This window comes from Choristoneura fumiferana, chromosome 3 (assembly GCF_025370935.1).
Source record: "Choristoneura fumiferana chromosome 3, NRCan_CFum_1, whole genome shotgun sequence".
Classification (NCBI taxonomy): Eukaryota; Metazoa; Arthropoda; class Insecta; order Lepidoptera; family Tortricidae; genus Choristoneura; species Choristoneura fumiferana.
This window is the reverse complement of record NC_133474.1, coordinates 21717132-21737617: the sequence shown is the minus strand read 5'-3', so window position 1 is coordinate 21737617 and position 20486 is coordinate 21717132. Positions and strand designations below refer to the sequence as shown.

Here is a 20486-nt window from a genome sequence, read left to right as displayed (position 1 = left end):
CTCCGAAAGTCCGAATGCATCCTTTGTTCTAAAACCTAAATTCGTCCGTCTTAAGAAACGTCAAACTCATCCAAGCAATCTTGCAACGTCGCCTTCAATGTAGCAAGTGAAATTAATCCCTCTGCCTTTTCTGATAAGGCTTACATTCATATTCGAGCATGCGTATGTGAAATTGTGGAGTTAGCTGTCAAGTGTCAAGCGTTGTGGAGTTTTGCCGCTAGCGAAATTCAACTGTAATAGAGTAAAGACTAGGTTCAAATTTCGTCACGTATTCTTTCTATTTGTTTGTGTGGTGGGATCAGTGTTTCTACGCACACGTAAATATTTTTATTATTTGTGGAATATGGCCGCTAGCGAAATTGAACTGTAACTTAGTAAAGACTAGTTCAAATTTCGTCACGTATTCTTTTTAATTAATTTGTGTGGGTGATGATTTTATTTGTTACACAAACAAATAAATAGTTCGGACATTCTTTGATGGGATTTGTTTGGCAATGGTATCTACAGTTAATACATCAGTGGTTTCATAACTAAATTGTAAAGAAATGCCTACTTTAAACTTTATTTTCAATGATCACTACTTTTGGAACGAACTCTGTGATACCAGGACGGTATATTTTCAACATTGTATTGATTTTTAACATGAAAATGCTATTCGTGATATATTTAGGCTATTTAGGTGTTTTGCTCATATTATTATGAAAAGAAAATGAGTAGGTACTGTAGGAACTAGGCTGTATACCGCTGGCAGGTTAGATTGACTTTATTATGTATAATGGTAGTATTTTTATATTGTATGTTTCTAGAATTTGACTTTAAAACGATTGACAGCGGTATACATGCCAGAGCACAGATAGCTCCCGACAGCGTGAGCGGCTGGAACTATCTATGTGATGTAGTTATAAGTTTTACCAAGTTCTACATTAAAATATAAATAATTGAAGAAATATATTGTTTACTTGATCTGAGTTTAAAGTCACGCGCGTAGATCCTTAATACCTAAGCTCTTACCAAGTTACAGTCCCCACAGTACATATGCTATTACGATATAAAGGTGTCTGTAAATAAACTTTTCTCAAAAATGGCATGAAATGTTGCCATTACGTCATCAAAAACGTCGTAGAAAGTAACGCATCCTGGAGACTAGCTGCTGTGTCCAGGAAGTAATCTTGAACTGTCCAGGAATTAAGTATGAAGTTTACTTCCTGGACAGTAACGGGTTTCGAACTGTCCAGGAAGTAAGTATGAAATTTACTTCCTGGGCAGTAACGGGTTCCTTTAAAAATTTTAACCCGTCATAAATAGCACGCGGGCCGAGCGGCAGTGTTGGGTGTAGTTAACTAGTATTTTGAAATGGGTTTATGTCACCATTATCATCATCACCATCGTCACCATCACTACCAACCATCATCATCACCATCAACGACCATCATCATCATTATCACCATCAACGACCATCATCATCGTCATCACTAACAATCATCATCATCATTATCATTATCACCATTACTAACAATCATCATCATCATCATCACTATCAACCATCATCAATCATCATCATCACCATCACCATCAATCATCATCACTATCATCATTATCATCATCGTCGTCACCAACATCATATCACAATCACCGTCATTTCATTATCACCATCCTCAGCATTTGTATAATAGACACAACCTGATACTGTAGCCCAGTTGTCATTTTATAATTAGTCTGCAATGGTTGGTGGCACATATTTTCCTACTCTTAGCTAATTTTTATTTTTTATGAAATATGTATTGCTACCTATTTATCTGCAAAAGGACCTTGGAATATGAGTACTGTCCATCCACCTAAGCTGCGCTGCTTTAATTTTTTTTTTTTTTTTTTTTCTAAGTTCTATCTCGTTTATCTTCAGTTCTCTATAAACATTTTCAAATACTTAGTGCTAGTGATAAATATCTATAGAAATCCAGTGTAAGAGAACATTTTTAACCCACTGTTTACGAAACAAAATATACTGAGCGGCAAAAAATCTAGCCCTCAAATGTATGCATAATTGGTAATTTTGTATGAAGGGTGGGCCAAATTTTGTGCCGCTGAGTATATTTTTATTGTTACAACTCTGGTACTTAATTTTATCTAGGTATTATTGTTTTCTGTAATCCTTTTGCAGCTAAATATCAATATTTCATAAATTATTGGGCAAATTAATGAGTGATGTAGGTGTACCATTTTAAAAACTACAATAAATAAACAAGTGAATTGGGCACCAAGCTCACCATTTTACATTGTTCCTACGTACGTAACTTTATTTTTTATTTTTAGAGCAAATAAGTAAAGCCTGTTTTTAACAATGTGTTTTCCACTTTTACTTTAATATATTCTAAATTTAATTTAAACATATTTTGTCTATTTACAAAAATGAGGTTTAAACATGGTTTAAAAGTATTGGTTAGTTTCTTATATAATTTCTCTTACAGTTTTTTTCTTTATTCGTAATTTTACCGCAATTCGGATGATTTTTCCTGGCAAACAGAGATTTGGCATTTTGACGTTTGACGTTGTAGAAAAAAAAAATACAGTGAGTGACCCTGAGACCCTGAGCCACTGACAGATTATAAAAGATAAATAATATTTCTAATACGTATATTTTCCATGCCTCCCTTTAATTTTTTTCCAGATTAGTACTTTTAAGCACACCTGATGCTAAATCTTTCACTGTCAATACAATTTGAACATCGAGACACCGATAATTACGATGCTAGGTGGAGCAAGACTGCGAGTGACTTACACTCACGAAAAGACTTGTTTTGCTTATTTGAATTCAAAATACAGCTCTAACAATGAACAGGCAAGTTAATTCTTAAACCACTGAAGCAGTATTTAGTGTAAAAAGCACAACATTGCAATTGTAGTTTTAAGAGTTAAATCTTTGTTTTGAAATTAGCCTATTCGGTCAATGTCAATGTCCAAAGGTTTTCTATTTCGATGACTAAAATTTTAGATACGGAGCAATCCCTCAATGATATCTAATTTTGGATTACGTTATGCTTATGACTAGGTACTGTCTGCGACATAATCTGAAAAGAATTTGTTCATATGAACCCACAGGAACCATACAGCTTTCCAGGTTAAAAACTATCCTTTGTACTTCTCAGGGTCTCGAGCTATCTCCATGCCAAATGGGGGGTCACATGGTCAAATTAAACTTATTTTTGCAAATAAGAAAATAACTTCTCTTTTGCCTTTTGTTCATTTTATTCAAATTTATGAGTTTAGAAAAATATCTACTGTACTGTGTCCTAAACCCAGCCCCTTCCCACTACACCTCGCCCCCTTGATCTGCTCTTTATTGCAGCTTAGGGTCCAGTCTAAAAACTAATGATTTAATAGACGCATTTAATTCTCAGGCTCAAAGTGTCCAAGTGATCTTCAAAGATAAGCAGCTGCTGCTATGGGTGGTCTACAGCAACAGTGTTTCGGAAGGCCACATAGCATGTAACCCCATATATGGCCGCTTGCTTGGCTTGGACGAGGGTGCGGAAGTGTTTGTGTCTCCGTATGGTGATGTGAAGGTGCTGGATGAGCTCTATATAGATACAGACAGTCCGGATGATCAGGAGATCCTTGTAAGTTTTGAAATCTTCTATCAAAGGTTACATTATTATGTAATACCTTGTAATACTTAATAAGTAAGTTTAACTGGAGATACAAAAATAAAATAGTTTTTTTAAAGGAAATGCAAGCAATGATGCTAGCAAGTAATAATATATATATTTTTTTACAAGCATTACAACACTTACATTCATGATTAAACTAAAAAAAAATTTTAGAGAAAATTTTACCAGTTTTCCTAAGACATAATTTTTTACAAGTAAAAATTACATGATTTAAGTTGGGAATGTAGGGACTATATCTTGACAAGCTTGTATGTGACACTGTAAAACTCTGTCACAGAGAGCCTCTGCTGCCCTTGTCAAGATTTTTTTGATAAGTGTAGTAAATGCTGACTGGAACAGGGTTCTACCGAGTGCCATGCACAAACTTGTCAAGCTATAATTGAGTGAATAAATAACACATTCACCATTTAATTATAGTCTTGCTGGAAGGCGGAAAATCAGTTTGATTGTTACAGACTAATCATGAGTCATACTATTTAATTTTCAATTACAATAATGATTTGATTTTGATAATTTTTTGTGTTTCGTCAAACTTCTCCCTATTCTTAATTTGATAAACTTTTTGTACCTATTTTTATAGTAAATAACATTGTAGTCAAGAATGGACATAATCCTATTACATATTTGTTGATTCCAGGAACATAATGCAGAGCTCCTGCAACTCCGCATCCTCGACCAGCTTCGACTAGTTGTAGCCAACCAAAAATGCGTCGTCTGGATCTCAATCTCATTGCCCATCATATTCACTCCCAAAAAGACAGGCCTGCTTGTCAACCAAAGCAGAATAGTTGTCAAAGTAGACGCTTTCAATACTTTACACAGCAACACACAATCTTCAGAGAACATACCCAAAGAAAAAGGCAAACAGAAAGGATACAATAATATAGGAATTATTAACCAAGGCATGCTTCAGCCATATTTAAATCCACCAAAGAGGTTGTACCTTCGAGCTCTGCCAATAGACAGTGATGGGAAAAGGAATCTTATACATCCTTACATAGTCTTTATGCATGAAGATTTACTAGATAGTAGATATAAAGACAGCACTATCATTTTAGCTACAATGAGAAATATTCCTTCGATTATTCATGATACTAAAGATGAAGACGATAGTCAAGGAAATAGAGATATAAATGATTTGTGTGTTGAAATAGTGCCCGTAGATAACATTGTATTTAGAAGTCTATGCCATGAAGTTTATAATAAACACATACCTACAGTACTTATACCAAAATCATTGAATGCCATCATTAATGTTGAAAATGGTACGAAAACTGTTTTCACAATAATTGGGGATAACATAGAGCAACCGGAGCATGTGGATATTGTAACATATTCTGAGCAATCTCAAAATGAGGCTGAAGTCATAGAGAAGTTTAAAAAATGTGTCATAGACAACACGCATTCTGGTAAAAAGTTCTTAATCAATGATGGTATGGTAAAGCAAAATGTGCATATAAGTAGTGGCTTTTTACAATTTAAATTGAAACCAGATAAGTTGAAGTATACTTTGCTCAACTCAGAGTCGTTCCGTCAGTGTACTGTTAGTGCTAAATGTTTGAGCGACACAGATTTTGATTTCCCTAAAGTTCCTTCTATCAGCTTGGATTATGATTATAAAAATTACTGCAGAGGGGTCAAGTCGACTGAAGCCTTGGTGCGGAAAGTTGTGGCATATCTGTTCTTCGAAATCCATAGAGAGGCGACTTTTAAAGGAGTCTCGGAAATCAAGAGCAACGTTTTGGTAACTGGTGAGCAATTTATTATTAATAATTTCCTATACTATTAATTTAAGGTTTGAATTAACGGTCAAATTGTCGGTAATTTGAACACAAACAGACTAAAAATACGTACATGTACATTTATTAACTGTATTTATTATGTTTTTGTCATAGAAATTAACACAATTTTAAATAGTTTCCTTGTTTCATTTAAAAACATGTCCAAATTGTACCGTTAAGTTTCAAATGTTAAAATAAATGGAGTATAGAGACTTACTACTTCAACTATGTATGCTCCATAACTTCTTTAAATGCTAACAGAGGGGAGAAAAGTTCTAAATTAAATTATTTGTACTCATTGCATATATAAGTGAATAGCTACAAAAAATATACAAGTACTGTTTTTACAAGCTTTTATTTAACTTGACCTTTGTTTGCTTCAAATCTTGCTAGTTCATTTTGATACAATTCTAGTGCCCAGATTGACTTCGAATTTGGTGTACATAGTTATGTAGGTTTGATGACACCAAAAAGTCTTGTTTTTTTTTTACCAAGAACAAACTTATTTGACAAATGAAGCTTGCATTAGATGACAGTTAAACAACACCCACCCCGCAGAAGAAGAAAAAGAAGGCAAAAGCAAAATGAATACCTGTTTGTTCCTTCAACAGGGCCGGATTTAGGGGAGGGCATTTGGGGCTACAGCCCTGGGGCCTCCAGAAAAAAGGCCCCCCACAATAGAGAATTAGGATTTTTTTTTCAAATTCCGATGAGTAAACAACTTTTCCTTTGATTTTTTTTTTCGCTGTTTTACCTTAACCTACAATAATTTGTACAAACATTTATACTGTTAAAAAAAAACTTTTATTTCGTATTAAACTATTAAAATAGTTTGGGGGGGGGGGTTCCACTCTTTGTTGCCCCAAGGCCTCTGGACCTCTAAATCCGGCCCTGTCCTTCAATATTTTGACTAAGCCCCTCTGCTCTACAGGTCTTAATGGCACAGGCAAATCCGCCCTCTGCCACATAGTCCAGAAAGAGCTTACAGTGTGGTCTCATATACTCCACTGTCGGTCTCTGAGAGGCCGCAAAGACATACCAGAAGCCCTGGGCAAGGCTATACTGATGTGTCAAGAGAGGAGTCCCGCGGTCCTGATTTGCGATGACGTGGACAGTCTGGTGCCACCTAATCTAGAAGGATCTTCGCCGCAAGATGTGGCTTATTATCAAAGGTATTTGCTTTCCTTACTTTCATACTAATCTATCTATCTATCTAATATACCTTTTTACGCTTAAACCGCTTTACCAATTTAAATGAAATTTGGTATGAAGATAGTTTGAGATCCTGGGTTCCAGGGCCATAGCATAGTTTTTATCCCGGTAAATTGCATAGTTCTCGTTGGATAGCGATAAAAGAATGCTTCGTAAATTGAATTTGGGGGGGGGGGGAAGAAAGTAGAGCCTTCATTAACCTAACTACCCTTAAAGATTGTGATATAATACCTACTTCTGCATACATTTATATAGGTACTAGCTTTTGCCCGTGGCTTCGCCCGCGTGGAATTCGGTTATCGCGCGCTGTTCCCTCGGGAACTGTGCATTTTTTCGGGATAAAAAGTAACATGTCAGTCTCGGGCCATAAACTATCTCTATGCCAAAAATCACGTCGATCCGTTTCGACGTGAAAGACGGACAAACATACAAACACACGTTTGCATTTATAACAATAGTATGGATAAACAACACTGCAGGTATGGTGCATAGCCATTTGTACTGTTCAATTCATCATAATTTGAAGAGAAAGTTGGCAGGGGTTGGAGGGGGGTTGTTCAAATTTTCCAATTAGTGTACCTATGGAACAGGGTTATGTTTTCAAAATGACGGGCGTTTGTCCGAGCCTTGCTAATAAGAAAAGAAAGATAAAAAATATATATTTATGTCTGTCACGCAATGGACTGACCCAAAGGGCCACACCCTCATAAGTCCCCCCCACGTCTTCTGCGCCTCACGCGGGGAGGCGTGTGAGATGTCTCCCTTAAAGAACCTAAGTTTGTGTACTTGTGCTCCACGCGTGTTCTCTATTCCTTCTCAGGCTAGCGGTGATAATAAAACAGCTGCTGCAGTCGTGTCCCGGTGTGGTCGTTCTGATGACCGCTGTGAGTGTGAGAGAGCTGCACCCGACGCTGCGGCAGTTCGGCGGGCGGCCGCTCTTCACCGCGCATTTCGATATACCGGAGATGGTCCATGTAAGTGGTACAAAGTCCTAACTAATGTAGAAATGTTGATAAACCTCCGATATTGTCATTTCAAAGCTCATTAGCGCAAAAACGGCTGAAACATATCAATAAAACAACCGTTACCGTAACGTAGAACCGTCTGGATTGAACTAGCCTTTGATTAAAAAAAATCGCATCAAAATATGACCATCCGTTTAAGAGTTATGGTGCTTACGTTTGTAAGCATACCGGTCAAATGGTCGAGCTTGACTGTAGACGAAATAACATACGAGTATTTTTTGAAATAATATGCATAACTGTGATAAATTAAAAGAAAGACAGTTTGGGTGTCTGTAAATTTTAGTTTAATTTCTTGTGTAATCAATCTCTATATCTTCTCAGGAAGAAAGAATGGAGCTATTCAAGCACCTCATAAACAGCAAGATCCGGGAGCAATTCCTCGTGCTGGACGAGGATATCGTGAAATTAGCAGCGGGCACTGCCGGCTACAGCGTACGAGACGTCACGGACCATCTCAACAGGACGATATTCAAGGCTGTTAAGAAGAAAAGTGAGTTCAAGTTTAAAAGTTCAACTATTTCATCCTTATCGTCATGACAGCCGTAGGACAACCACTGTTGGACATAGGCCTCCCCTATAGACACTCTGGTATCAGTTTAGTCCACAGATATTGATTGCACTAGATTACGCAAATGCATCTACTTCGTGTGTCCGAACCCCGACCAAACGTCGAGGTTGGCCACATACAAAGACGGACCGCTAACTGACTAATCATGACTAGTGACTGACTCGAGCCCCACGGTGCGGGCGGGCGGCGCATTTGAATCGACATCGGGGAATTAACATCTCTAATTCGCTCTTGAGACGTCACAGTAGATATAAAAAAGTGACACGGTTGGTTTTCATACAGATTGAGGTGTTTGCGTTATCTAGTGTAATCTATATCTGTGGTTTAGTCCATCGTTCTGGTCAGAATGACAAAAGCACAAACACAAACATCACGCCTGTATTCCCAAACGGGGTAGGCAGAGCACACGAAACGATACCGCGTCGGAGCCACTTAGCAATTTTAGGTTTTAAGTTTGACAAAACCGGTACAATAGTGACAGGTTGCTAGCCTGTCGCCTACGGTATACCTTAACCTATGTCCTCAGTCGCCTCTCACGACATCCACGGAAGAAATGGAGAGCTGTAATTCTAACCCGACAACACACGGGGAATGACGACAGAATTATCGTATAACCCTCTCAGACTCGTCAGACTGATGGTCCAGCTGAAAATAAACGTTTTCAATAATGTTTCGTCAATCAGATGTGAATGACAGGGAGCCAGAATGATGGACTGACTGACGCCCCAGAATGAACGTGTACGTCATAGACCTCCCAAGATATTTAGGCGCACGAGCGAGCAAAGCGAGCGAGGGTGCTTATAGTTCGCTGGTGTAATTGATCATTTACACTTCGTAGTTTACACTCGAGCTGACCACTCTATTTGTCATCACATATGCGAGGAAATAAAGAAACACCGATATAAATGTATACGCAATTTGTAACAGCGGAAGAAAATGTATCGCGCCAAATCGTCTTGTTTTTTTTTCAATGGCCTCGCGCTCTTTGGCTTTGGCATATTCAGCCAGCACTGGCCAGCAGCATTATGCCAGCATGGAGGTTTTGAGGTTAGTATTACGCATTACAATCTCCTTGTTTACTTACATCCCTAAAGATGTAAACCGAATTTACAACACGGATTTCAATTTAAATGCAACCTACTTTCAGAGCTTAAGTGACGAAAATAATATATTTTGGCCTGACACGTTTCTAATTGCGGTCATGTTATGATACGGTGTAATGGGTAGAGAGACCTTAAATCATGCCTTTTTTTAGTTTTTTTTTTTATGATTTACCGTACCACAGAGTCGCACCCGGAAGAGCCGCAGCCTCGGCTGGTGGAGAGCTTAGCCAAGAGCAAAGAGGAGGGTAATGCGTTTGACATCTGGGGTCCCGTTGGCGGCATGGAAGCCGTCAAACAGGAGCTTACGGAGTGCATCTTCTGGCCTCTCATGGTACGTTGGATGTTTATTTTAATACAACAAAGTTGCATCGGTAAAAAATCTTATGAAAAGTCCCCATGTAACTCAGTTTCTCAAACAATAAAGATTGTGGTACTTTTTTTTTATATTTTAAAAACAAAGTAAATTATGGAAGTTTTAAAGTGTCAATTAGACAGAGAGATCCGTCATGGACTTTGACGTCATATGCTAGGACGACTGTAAGAACTCATATCTTGCTGCTTGCTTGCTATCAAACGCAAAAGCTGGCAAACGGGCATGCGGGTCACCTGATGGTAAGTGATCACCGCTGCCCATGGACACCTACAGCATTATTAGGACTGCGGGTGCGTTGCCGGCCTAAAAGGGTGGCTAATGGGCGACGGAGGAGGGGGAAGGGGGAGGGGAGTTGGGCCTCCGGATGAATGATGATGAAATGAAAATAGCTTAGACGGAGTTGCGGGCATTAGGTTAGTCAAATATAATTCTTCTAATTCTTCTTCGCCAGTATCCAGCCCTCTTCCCGTCTCAGTCCTGCGGGATCCTGCTGTACGGCGCCCCGGGCACGGGCAAGTCCCACGTGGGCTCCTGCCTGGCCCGTCTTCACAACATGAGCCTCATAGTAGTGAAAGGACCAGAACTACTGTCCAAATACATCGGGCAGAGCGAGAAAGCTGTCCGGGACGTGTTTGACAAGTAAGTTCCAATACGCACAAAGCGTTTTCGCTGATCCTTCGTCATCTGGACAGCTGTGGAGTGGAATGCCCCGTCTGTGTCCGTGTTCCCTGATCGCTACAATTTGGCCGCCTTCAAGTCTAGGGCGAATGGCCATTTATTGGGCAAGCGTGCTCTATCTTTGTCCACATCTTCGCTTACCGTCAAGCGTGATTGTGGTCAAACGAAACCCTAATTCTGTATATAAAAAAAAGTTGCTGCAGACTTCTCTTCGTCCACAATCAAATGAAATGAAGGGTTTACTTTGCAAAAGACAAAATGTAGAGGGCAGTACATGTCTTTTGGGACTTCTCAAGTCAGCGCAATTAGAAGATACATGACTGTATGGTGAAAAGGTGTTTCCATTCCATATAACGACGGTTGAGAACCAATACCGTCTATCTGCCATCTTTTGGCATGTTGTTATTGATTCTTAACCGTCGATAAATTGCCAGGGTAAGTAAAACCTATAGGGTACTTCCACTTGTCCTAGAAACTTGGAATTTGGTATGAAAGTGACTCTTGTACAGAAATAAGAAAAGTCTGAAAATCTCTTTTTTTATGTCTGTCGGTCTATGTAAATAGCCAATCTAAAATCATTCCATAATCCGCTGGACTATTCATAGATACGAAGTACCTACTGTACGGAACTCGCATTTGACCGGATTTTGTTTTTACGGTGAATTTTTACTAGTAATTTTGTATTTTTTATTGTTAAATAAATAACACGTGGAAGCTGGACTAAAATAAGCACGGACTATAATTGCGTGCTTATTTTAGTCCACCTTCTTCCTTGAGGTATTAAAAAGGGTGACCAGGAATACAAAAAACCTGACGCGAGGGCAGCACTTATACGTTTTATATTGCAATATTCTTTACACTTACTATACGATACCTACCAGTCATTGACAACGGTGTCGGTGATGTTATTTAAAGGAATATTTTCTAACCCCTCAGACTTTTTCTGTGACAAATACTTTTATACATTGTGAATTGGGATGTCCCAATTTTTGACAACATATAATAAATCGAAAACCATTTGGAGAAATAGGCTTTGTGAAGCGTTTTCAGAAATCAGATTCCAAAAATGTGATTAACTGAGTTAAATAATCAAAATTTAAGTAATGACCCTCATTTGACCCCTGCGGTGTCTCGTCACAAAGGCAGTTATAAAGCAGGTCTACATGCTTAACCAAACTGACAGTTTGAAATGTTCCTGTCCTGCTTATAATAGCAAAGAGTGACAAAGATAGAACTTTAATCACATGATGCGCACCCGGCCTTAAACAATTTTCATTTACCGTAAAGTCCGAAAAGTACACGAATATTTCCAATGTATTTTTACAAATTAAATTATTAAATGACTATGTTACAAGTTAATACAAAAGAAGTTAATATCAGATTTTAATAAAAAAATATCTATTTACTATCACTCCATTAAACAAACAGGAATAATCGAAGCTAAAAAAAGAGAAATAAATAAAACTATTTGTCATGGTTCATTTAGGACCCTAAACCTTGCTTGAATTATTGTCAAATTGTAATGCCACAGATTATGTTATGTACGACCTGAATTTTTCAAGGCAATGGAACGTGGCTGTCTCACTGTGACGTCATCCAGCGTATTTCGTAAAAAATATAAAAAATTAGATACTCATCCAAATTCAAAACAACGAAAATGGTATCTTAAAATATCCTATTCTTTCCAAAATAAAATAAAAACTATAGGTTATTTTTTTTGGTGCATCCCAATTATTATCCTTGTAAGACTATGGATAATCTTCGGCATTTTAACGCACAAAAATACAAAATAACACTTTTAAATACCACGCGCCAACTACGTTAAACTTTGTCAGCTTTGATAGATGACATTTGAATGAGTGACCAGTGCGTTTTTGTCAAACTTAAAACCTAAAATTCCTAAAAGTGGCTCCGAAGCGGTAACGTTTCGTGTGCTCTCCTAACCCATTTGGGAATACAGGCGTGATGTTTGTGTGTGTGAGTGTGTTACCAGTGCAAGAAATTAATTCTATTGGTTTTCCGCAATATGGCGAGGTTTTATATAATTCTGGTCAGCCTTCACCTCAAGATAACCGTAATACATAAATACAAATTGATTGATATTGAACCTCGTGCTAACAGTTTTGTTCACCCCCAGGGCCGACATGAAGCGACCCTGCATACTCTTCTTCGATGAGTTCGACAGTCTCGCGCCCAAGTAAGTGCCGCATTGTAAGTACGTCACGCTTTTCCTGTATCGCCTAAAAATGCATCGACGACAAAACGATTCAATGTTATCTCGGGCCACGTGAAATTTTGTCTGTACAGTCAAATGCAAAGATATCGTTACGGCCAAAGTTACAAAAATACACGGCTTTATGCACTTAAGAATAAGAATAAGAATAAATTTTATTGAAACAGTTAATTTACATTTCATGAATAGATTAAAACGATCTAACAAATATGGTACTGCGGCAGATTTCTTAAAAAACAATTTCCCGTGACACCCTACACTAGGCTAGGCCTGTCCTGTAGAGTGACACTACACCCTTTATCAATTGTGACGATTCAAGCGACAGGCATCTTTTTTAATCTGTATAATTAAACTTAAAAGTTTCCATGCATAAAATAGACAATATACAATAAAATACAACTTAAAATTAAGGATGTGTATAGTATACACATTTTTGTAATTTTGGCCGTGTCGATATCCAAAGGAAGGATCTTCGCACTTGACTGTACTCGTAAGTGCTCGCGTACTTTATAAAGTACAAATCAATTTATTGAACCAGGCGTTACTTTGCGGAGGTCCATTAAAATTTGATTCTAACAAGTGTTTTGGAAAAATTGATCTGTCTGGATACTCATTCCTTCACGGCGAAACATGTTCTTTAAATCTAGCATTAAAACTCCGACCTGTCTGCCCTATATATATTTTTATTACAGTAATTACAATAAGCTTGTAAACACCCGATCTAATTCCTATATCTACCTTTTCTTCGTGGAGGAACTGATGAACACACGTTTCTAAAAAAAATTAAAGAGGAAGATTATGAGGTGAAGATGAGCTCTGGTTCAGTTCGAAACGCGTCAGTGTATAGACAGTGTGGTGGTGGTGATATATGGGTTTGTGTGTGTTCTTTTATCCTGTCTTTTTTCCACAGACGCGGCCACGACTCGACAGGCGTGACCGACCGCGTGGTGAACCAACTGTTGGCGCGTATGGACGGCGCAGAGGGCGGCGCCCGGGGACCCGTTATAGCGGCCACTTCACGCCCCGACCTGATCGACCCCGCCTTGTTGCGGCCAGGCCGACTGCAGCGGCACATATACTGCGCTCCGCCGGACCAGGTAGAGGCCCATATAATAGCTCTAAGACATGGAGCCGTCCACTCATCTCCAGTAGAAATTTTTTGAACGACTTAGTCGTTCATGGAATTGCCGAAAAAACTTTATTACCCTATCGATGTCTCAGGTGTAGGAAGGGGTTTCTCTTTCAGGGCTCTCACTACTTCTATAAGGGTATTACCATGCTACATACTGGTACACTACCTACATGGTTTTATTCTGATGTTTTTCCTCAACTTGTTCCCCGTACGCAACCATCCTACTGCTGCATTGAAGGGACAAATATTTCCTGCTTCAAAGAGATTTCGGTAATTTGATTGGTCACTTTTACTGTCAATTTAGGACGACGAGCGAAGCGAGCGAGCCGCGTCAGCGGCCGGTGACGCGTCAGGACCTAAAGTTGGGAAATAATACCAGTGCTGGTTATGTGCCTTTCTTTTAACACTCTGATTCACCTTATCTCGTAACGACTCTACGGGTCGCAACTGGCCAGATGCATAAAAAACGGTACTCTATGAACTCTCTCACTTACCCACAGAACGATCGCCTCGCAGTGCTACAGACACTCAGCAAGAGTGTGGCGACAGCTGCCGACGTGGACTTAACCCAGCTGGCGGCCGCCACCGAAGGGTTCTCGCCCGCTGACCTCAAGGCGCTACTCGTCACTGCTCAACTCGGCAGCCTTGAGAAACAACTGGTAAGACATCACTCAACAGAACGACAGTCTGTACTAATGTGAAACACTCGCAGTCCACGATGCCATAAGCCAGGGATGGCGAACCATTACGTATTAACGTGCCATTTTTCTAAAGAGATGATTAATGAGGTCATAGACGTGCCATCAAATAATTTCTAGTTTGTGGTTATTGGGAAAATAATAATAGTTAAAATAGCATGAGCCAGCTTCTTCATACAATTAAATGTGTCTGGTGTATAATTTCCTAGTGCATAATAAATTTTGTGAGCAGTGACGTGCCCGAAATATTGTGTCGCGTGCCGTTAATGGCACGCGTGCCATTGTTTCGCCATCCCTGCCATAAGTCATCAGTGCGCTCGACATCCTAAAGTGAACTAAAAGAATTTCCTTGCTCACCCGCGACCTTACGATAGCTAAGCTTATGCAAAATATGCGTGTTCATGCAGTTCCTCCACCTCCACACTGTAAGAACACACACACATCACACAAACCAGATTTCCAGTTTCGAACTCAACCAGAGCTCATCTTCAGAGTGACACAACCGTACACCATGCTACCAGTTGTTCGACAACAACTGGTAACAACAACAACTGACTGACTGACTGAGTCTTAACAACTGGTAGCATGGTGTTCGGTTGTGTCACTCTGAAGATGAGCTCTGGTTGAGTTCGAAACGCGTCAGTGTAGTGTGGTGGTGGTGATAGATGGGTTTGTGTGATGTGTGTGTGTTCTTACAGTGTGGAGGTGGAGGAACTGCATGAACACGCATAACTTTTTGCACAAGCTTAGCTATCGTAAGGTCGCGGGTGAGCAAGGAAATTCTTTTAGTTCATTGATACGGACCTCCGCAAAGTAACGCCTGATTCAATAAATTATCCTAAAGTGAGATAAAAGTGTTACTCGTCACCGTGCAAATCGGCAGCCTTGAGAAACAACAGTTAAGGCATCATCAGAATGACAGTCTATACCAATGTGATGTGATGTGAAGACACTTGCAGCCTACGGTGCCATAGGTCATAGGTGCGCTAGAGACCGCAGTGAGATGCTTACCCCGACATAAAAGGCGTAACTTGTCACCGTGCACTTGGTAGCCTTGATAAATATCTGGTAAGATATTGCTACTTCATCCTACAATAGAATAGCAGTATCAACTATACTCATGTCAAACACTCACTGCCCGTGGTGCCATAAATCATTGGTTAGTTAGGAAAAAGCTTTCCCTAGAAGCGCGTGTGGCGTGTCACCGGTTATTTGTTATTTGATACCTTAAGTAATGAAAAATAGTGTGAGCTGGCGCGTGGTGATTTATTAATAAGTGTGGGTAATTTAATAAACGTAAACGCCTACTTCATCTACATTGCAGATGAAAAGCTTCTTGGTTTCGTTAACTTCGATGGACGGCTCCGTTCGTTGATAGACTTTATTAACTTTTTTTGGGCCATATCGTTAGATTGCGTGCGTATAGTTTTTTAAAAGAAAGGTGACATTACGGAATCACAGTGACGCATCATATGTGCACCGTTTTTATCGCATGCCCTTCACACCGCTGCTCAAATTACACGGTGCGGAATCGCAGTGACGTGCGTATCTTAAGCAGCGGTATAGAGAGCATGCAATAAAAACGGTGCGCATACGATGCGTCACTGCGATTCCGTACTGTCACCGTTTTTTAAGCAGCGGTGTGGTCGCGGCCTTACTTAAGCACTCGTGAGACATAGTCGTAATTTATAAAATTACACAATTAAATGGTTAGGACGATTATAAATCAGGGATAATCAGTCTATGTCCCTTAATTATAATCGTGAGTTGAACCGTTTTATTCTGTTATTTTCGAAAACAAAGTGTTAGTAGTATTTTCGCTGTGTGATCAAATCAGTATAATTGATATTTAACTTTTTTGTGTTTGTCACAGCTGAGCGGAGTGGAGAAAGACATGGAGTCAGTGATCGTTAGCAAAGCCGATATACAGAGTGCTCTCCTCGAGACGAAACCCTCTCTGTCTAAAGACCAAAGGGTGTTCTACGATATGATGTAAGATAATTTGAATATTGTTTTGTTTCACTTGTTTATGTTCATTAAGTTTAAATCTAGCAAGTGGCATTTTACTCACGTTCTGTGATCGAGTTGATTTGTAATATAATAAAATAGTAATAAAATAGTAAACATGAGAAGCATCACGCGAGATTTTTTATGAACAGTTACATACCCTCCTCTGCTTTATCATCACACATTTAAAACAAAACAAACTAATCTTTGCAACTACCCCGAACATCAAAGTTTTTGTTCAAAATTTTATTTTTAGGTAAATTAACTTTTTCTCGTCACCGATTGACCCTTTTAGATTTTTAAACTGTTTAAGTTTTTAAATAGTAATAAAACGTCTCTTTATTTACAGATACAAGAGGTTCCGTGGCGACAAGTTGTCACCCGACCAGAAACTTATGTCGCGTCAGATGGAGAAACAAAGAGTTACCTTAGCTTAGCCACAGAGTACATATATAAGCTTAGCTATCATACTTTAGGCTGCGTCTCACCAGAGATGTGCGTATGGGTTTCGAGGAACGTGTTTCATGAACAATAGAAACAGAATAAGTTATATACATTATGTAAAATTCTTCCAGTACACATAAGAGTGCAGTACTTAATAGCTTTAGAAAAATTACTTCTAAAGTGATTATAAGACGCTTAAGAATAACAAGTATAATACAAAAGTGTTACATTAAAACAATATGTGCAAAGTCGTGCTAAAAATTACTATGGTAAACGAACAAATAAGTTCCTAGTTCCGAAAATATTTAACAAGATTGAGTGGCTAAGAGAAGGAAACCAGTGTAGCATAAGAAAAGTTTAAAAATACTCTCAAAAGGATTCTTTTGCAAAAACTGCCTTAGGGTACATGTTTGCAAAAGTATCCACATCTATGTATATGTTGTAACTTTCATTTTGTTTTTGTATGTGGATGCATGTTTAAACAAATAGGTAGTTACATATAATTAAATTGTAACGAGCGCGTTCTCGCCAACAAACTGTAATATCAGTTTGGCGAGTGGATATGTACAGTAAGCAAGTGTATGTAATACCTATGAGAAATAAATAAATAAATAAAAAACGCTTCATTTACCTATCATATTCATCGCACAGCACAGCTCTAGTGGAAACAGCTGAGCGGAGCGAGGATAGGTAAAGCGTTTCTCTTAGTTCATGACAAACAAATTCCTCGCAACACATCCTCACAGTTCTCTGGTAGAAACGCAGCCTAATGGCGTTAATAATGTAAAAAATGCTATTTTGTCTACGGTGCGAGTCATAGTTAATTATTAATAAGTTAAGCACAAATTTTATATAGGTGTTTGTATATTTTGCAGTTGTTTTTATTTTAATTATTTATTGTTGAAAGAAATAAATCGGGTTTTTAGATACTTACTTGTGTTTAATTGTGTTCCTTTGTTACCTGTATTTGTAAGTATGTAATATACTTTATAAATTGGAGTGGTTCTTATGATAATCCACAACTAAGATAAGTGAAAGGCAGGATCTCCGTTTGTTGATTATCTATCAAGCTCGTTTTTAAATATTTGATATAAGTACTTTTCAAAACAAAAGACGTTTCTAACACCATGGAAAAAATAAACTTTAATAAAAATAAAAAAACATATAACATTTTTGCCAAGCTTAATATTATATTGCTGTATTTGCGCTAGGGAATACAAAACCGGTTTTCGGTTTTTCTCCATACATCAAAACCGGTTTTGTATTCCCTAATTTGCGCTTATCCAACCTACTTACAAAATGTACAGTCGGTCCCCTAACATAAGTAGCTATCCACTTTTCTATGCAACTAGTATGAAAAAGTGGATACATAAGTTAGGGAACCGACTACACTAAATTTAATCTAAATATTCTCTTAGGGCTCAAATTTAACTACAAAATACACATGGACAACCTGTATACATAGGTAAAGTAAATAAATCTAATATATAAAATTCTCGGGTCAAAAATGTTTGTAATTTTTTTGTGTATATTCGGTAGGTCTGAGAATAGGATGTGTAAACTATTTCTCATACTTCTACGCGGACAACAGCTAGTAAATTATTAAAAGTTGAAATATCCGCACATCGTCATTTCAAAAGCCAATATCCTAAAATCGGCTAAACCGATTTTATCAAATACAGCTAAGAATCACCGCAAGGAAGTCTCTTTCACGTAAAAAAAAACCGCATTGCAATCGGTCCATCCGTTTGAGAGACAGACAGACTGATATTAACGGAGGGCCTTATTAAAGTCAAAGTCAAAGTCAAAATATCTTTATTCAATTTAGGCTATAACAAGCACTTATGAATGTCAAAAAAAATCTACCACGTCAAAACAAATCTGTTACGTCCAAATAGGAGTCTGGTACAGTCGAGGGCATTAATATCTATACAGTCATAGAGTCAAATATATGTATATTATGGTATGGTTAGTAGCATAAAGATTATATTGATTTCGGGATCGTAGAGTAAAAAATTAACATCTAATATACCTACTTTGATCAAAAGACCACAATAGGATAGGACTAAAGGTATTATAAGTATATAATATACCTACTTATAATGTTGAAAATAATTGACTATTGAAAAATGAACACTGTGTAGAAGTTATTGGGTTTGGCCACGCAACCCTCGGTCTTAGTTTGTTTTGTACAGCAAGAAAAAAAGAATAACTGGAATGATTCAAGATTATGGTCATCCTACTTTGTTTTTACGTTGATTGACTTTGATGTAATGTGACATTATCCATACTAATATTATAAATGCGAAAGTGTGTGTGTTTGTATGTTTGTCCGTCTTTTACGTCGAAACGGAGCGACCGATCGTCGTGATTTTTGGCATAGAGATAGTTTATGGGCCAGAGAGTGACATAGCGTCTAATCGTCATAGACTACTTTTTATCTTGGAAAAATGCACAGTTCCCGAGGGAACAGCGCGCGATAACCGAATTCCACGCGGGCGAAGCCGCGGGCAAAAGCTAGTTGCTCATAGTTTCTTAAGTGTTCTGGCAAAGACGGTTAGTTTTCAAAGAGGTTGGAGATGAAAAAGCAGGGCGACCATAATTTTAGTTTTAAATATATTTTTTATTAAAATAAATGAATAACCATAAGACATCAGTGATTGAATTAAAGCACTTATTTATGACGGTGGAAGCATTCTACACTTCCACTGAACGTAGATATAGTTACATGTTTAGTTTTAGTTTTGTAACTAAGGGACCCCACACATCCCTGTATTATTATTGCTCTTTTCATGTAATTGTTTCTTTAATTTTATAGTTTTTTAAGTCAAATTTGTATTTTATTTTATGCGGTTAGATAAATTTTATAAGTTGAGTGTAGATGCCAAATTATTCATCCAAACTGCGAGACTGCGACAGCATTACGCTCAAGTCGAGCTAATCACCGCGCGAAGCAATCCCAAGTTCGCAGATCAGATGCTATCGCGTCTGCGCTTTAATTAGCTAAGTTTGTTCATTACCGTTAGGTTAGTTAGTGGAGTTTAGTTATTTTATTAAGTATGTGACGGAATAAAACCAGTTAAAAAGTAAGATAATCTTAAAAAAACGGGCGAAGAGCGTGTCGGACACGCCCAAGATAGGGTTCCGTAGCCATTACGAAAAACATCAAGTAATATTATGTGCGTTATAACACAATTAAAACACTTACTACAGTCTTAAAATCTATTACCAGAAAAAGAGCGTATCTTCACAGCGCTTACGTCCTTTTGTTGAGAAGCGCAGTTTTTCGGCAATAACTCAAAAACGGTATATCCAATCATGTTGAAACCAACTTTCGTTGAAAGTATTTATTAAGCGTTACCTTTCCATATTTTTGGACAAACGGTTTACAAGATAGAGGGGGGGGGGACACAATTTTTGCTACTTTGGGACCGATTATTTCCGGAAATCTTCACTTAATCAAAAAAGTTTTTTGAGAAACCTATCTTTTCAAAAGAGCTGTCGAACTATGTCCCACACGTTGATGCGAGTTAAAAAAAATCTGTTACGTGTATGGAGTGCCCCCTA

The 20486-nt window shown here is 38.2% G+C and overlaps 1 protein-coding gene across 3 annotated transcripts in view; it reads left to right on the top strand.

Moving 5' to 3' along the window:
- The first annotated feature begins 2570 nt into the window (after positions 1–2570).
- The window catches only part of LOC141426907 (peroxisomal ATPase PEX1-like), a 24969-nt gene continuing 7053 nt past the window's right edge, over positions 2571–20486 (top strand). For 2 of the 3 annotated variants that reach the window (XM_074086158.1, XM_074086160.1), the window contains exons 1-7: positions 2571–2836; positions 3396–3614; positions 4303–5416; positions 6378–6618; positions 7479–7632; positions 8005–8173; positions 9537–9685. In XM_074086158.1, the coding sequence (XP_073942259.1) occupies positions 2744–2836; positions 3396–3614; positions 4303–5416; positions 6378–6618; positions 7479–7632; positions 8005–8173; positions 9537–9685 (2139 nt within the window). In that variant the 5' untranslated portion in view covers positions 2571–2743. Of the gene's footprint in view, positions 2837–3395; positions 3615–4302; positions 5417–6377; positions 6619–7478; positions 7633–8004; positions 8174–9536; positions 9686–10178; positions 10367–12542; positions 12603–13548; positions 13736–14270; positions 14430–16341; positions 16461–16824; positions 16993–20486 lie in introns of those variants that run through there. The other variant, XM_074086159.1, reaches the window with a different exon arrangement.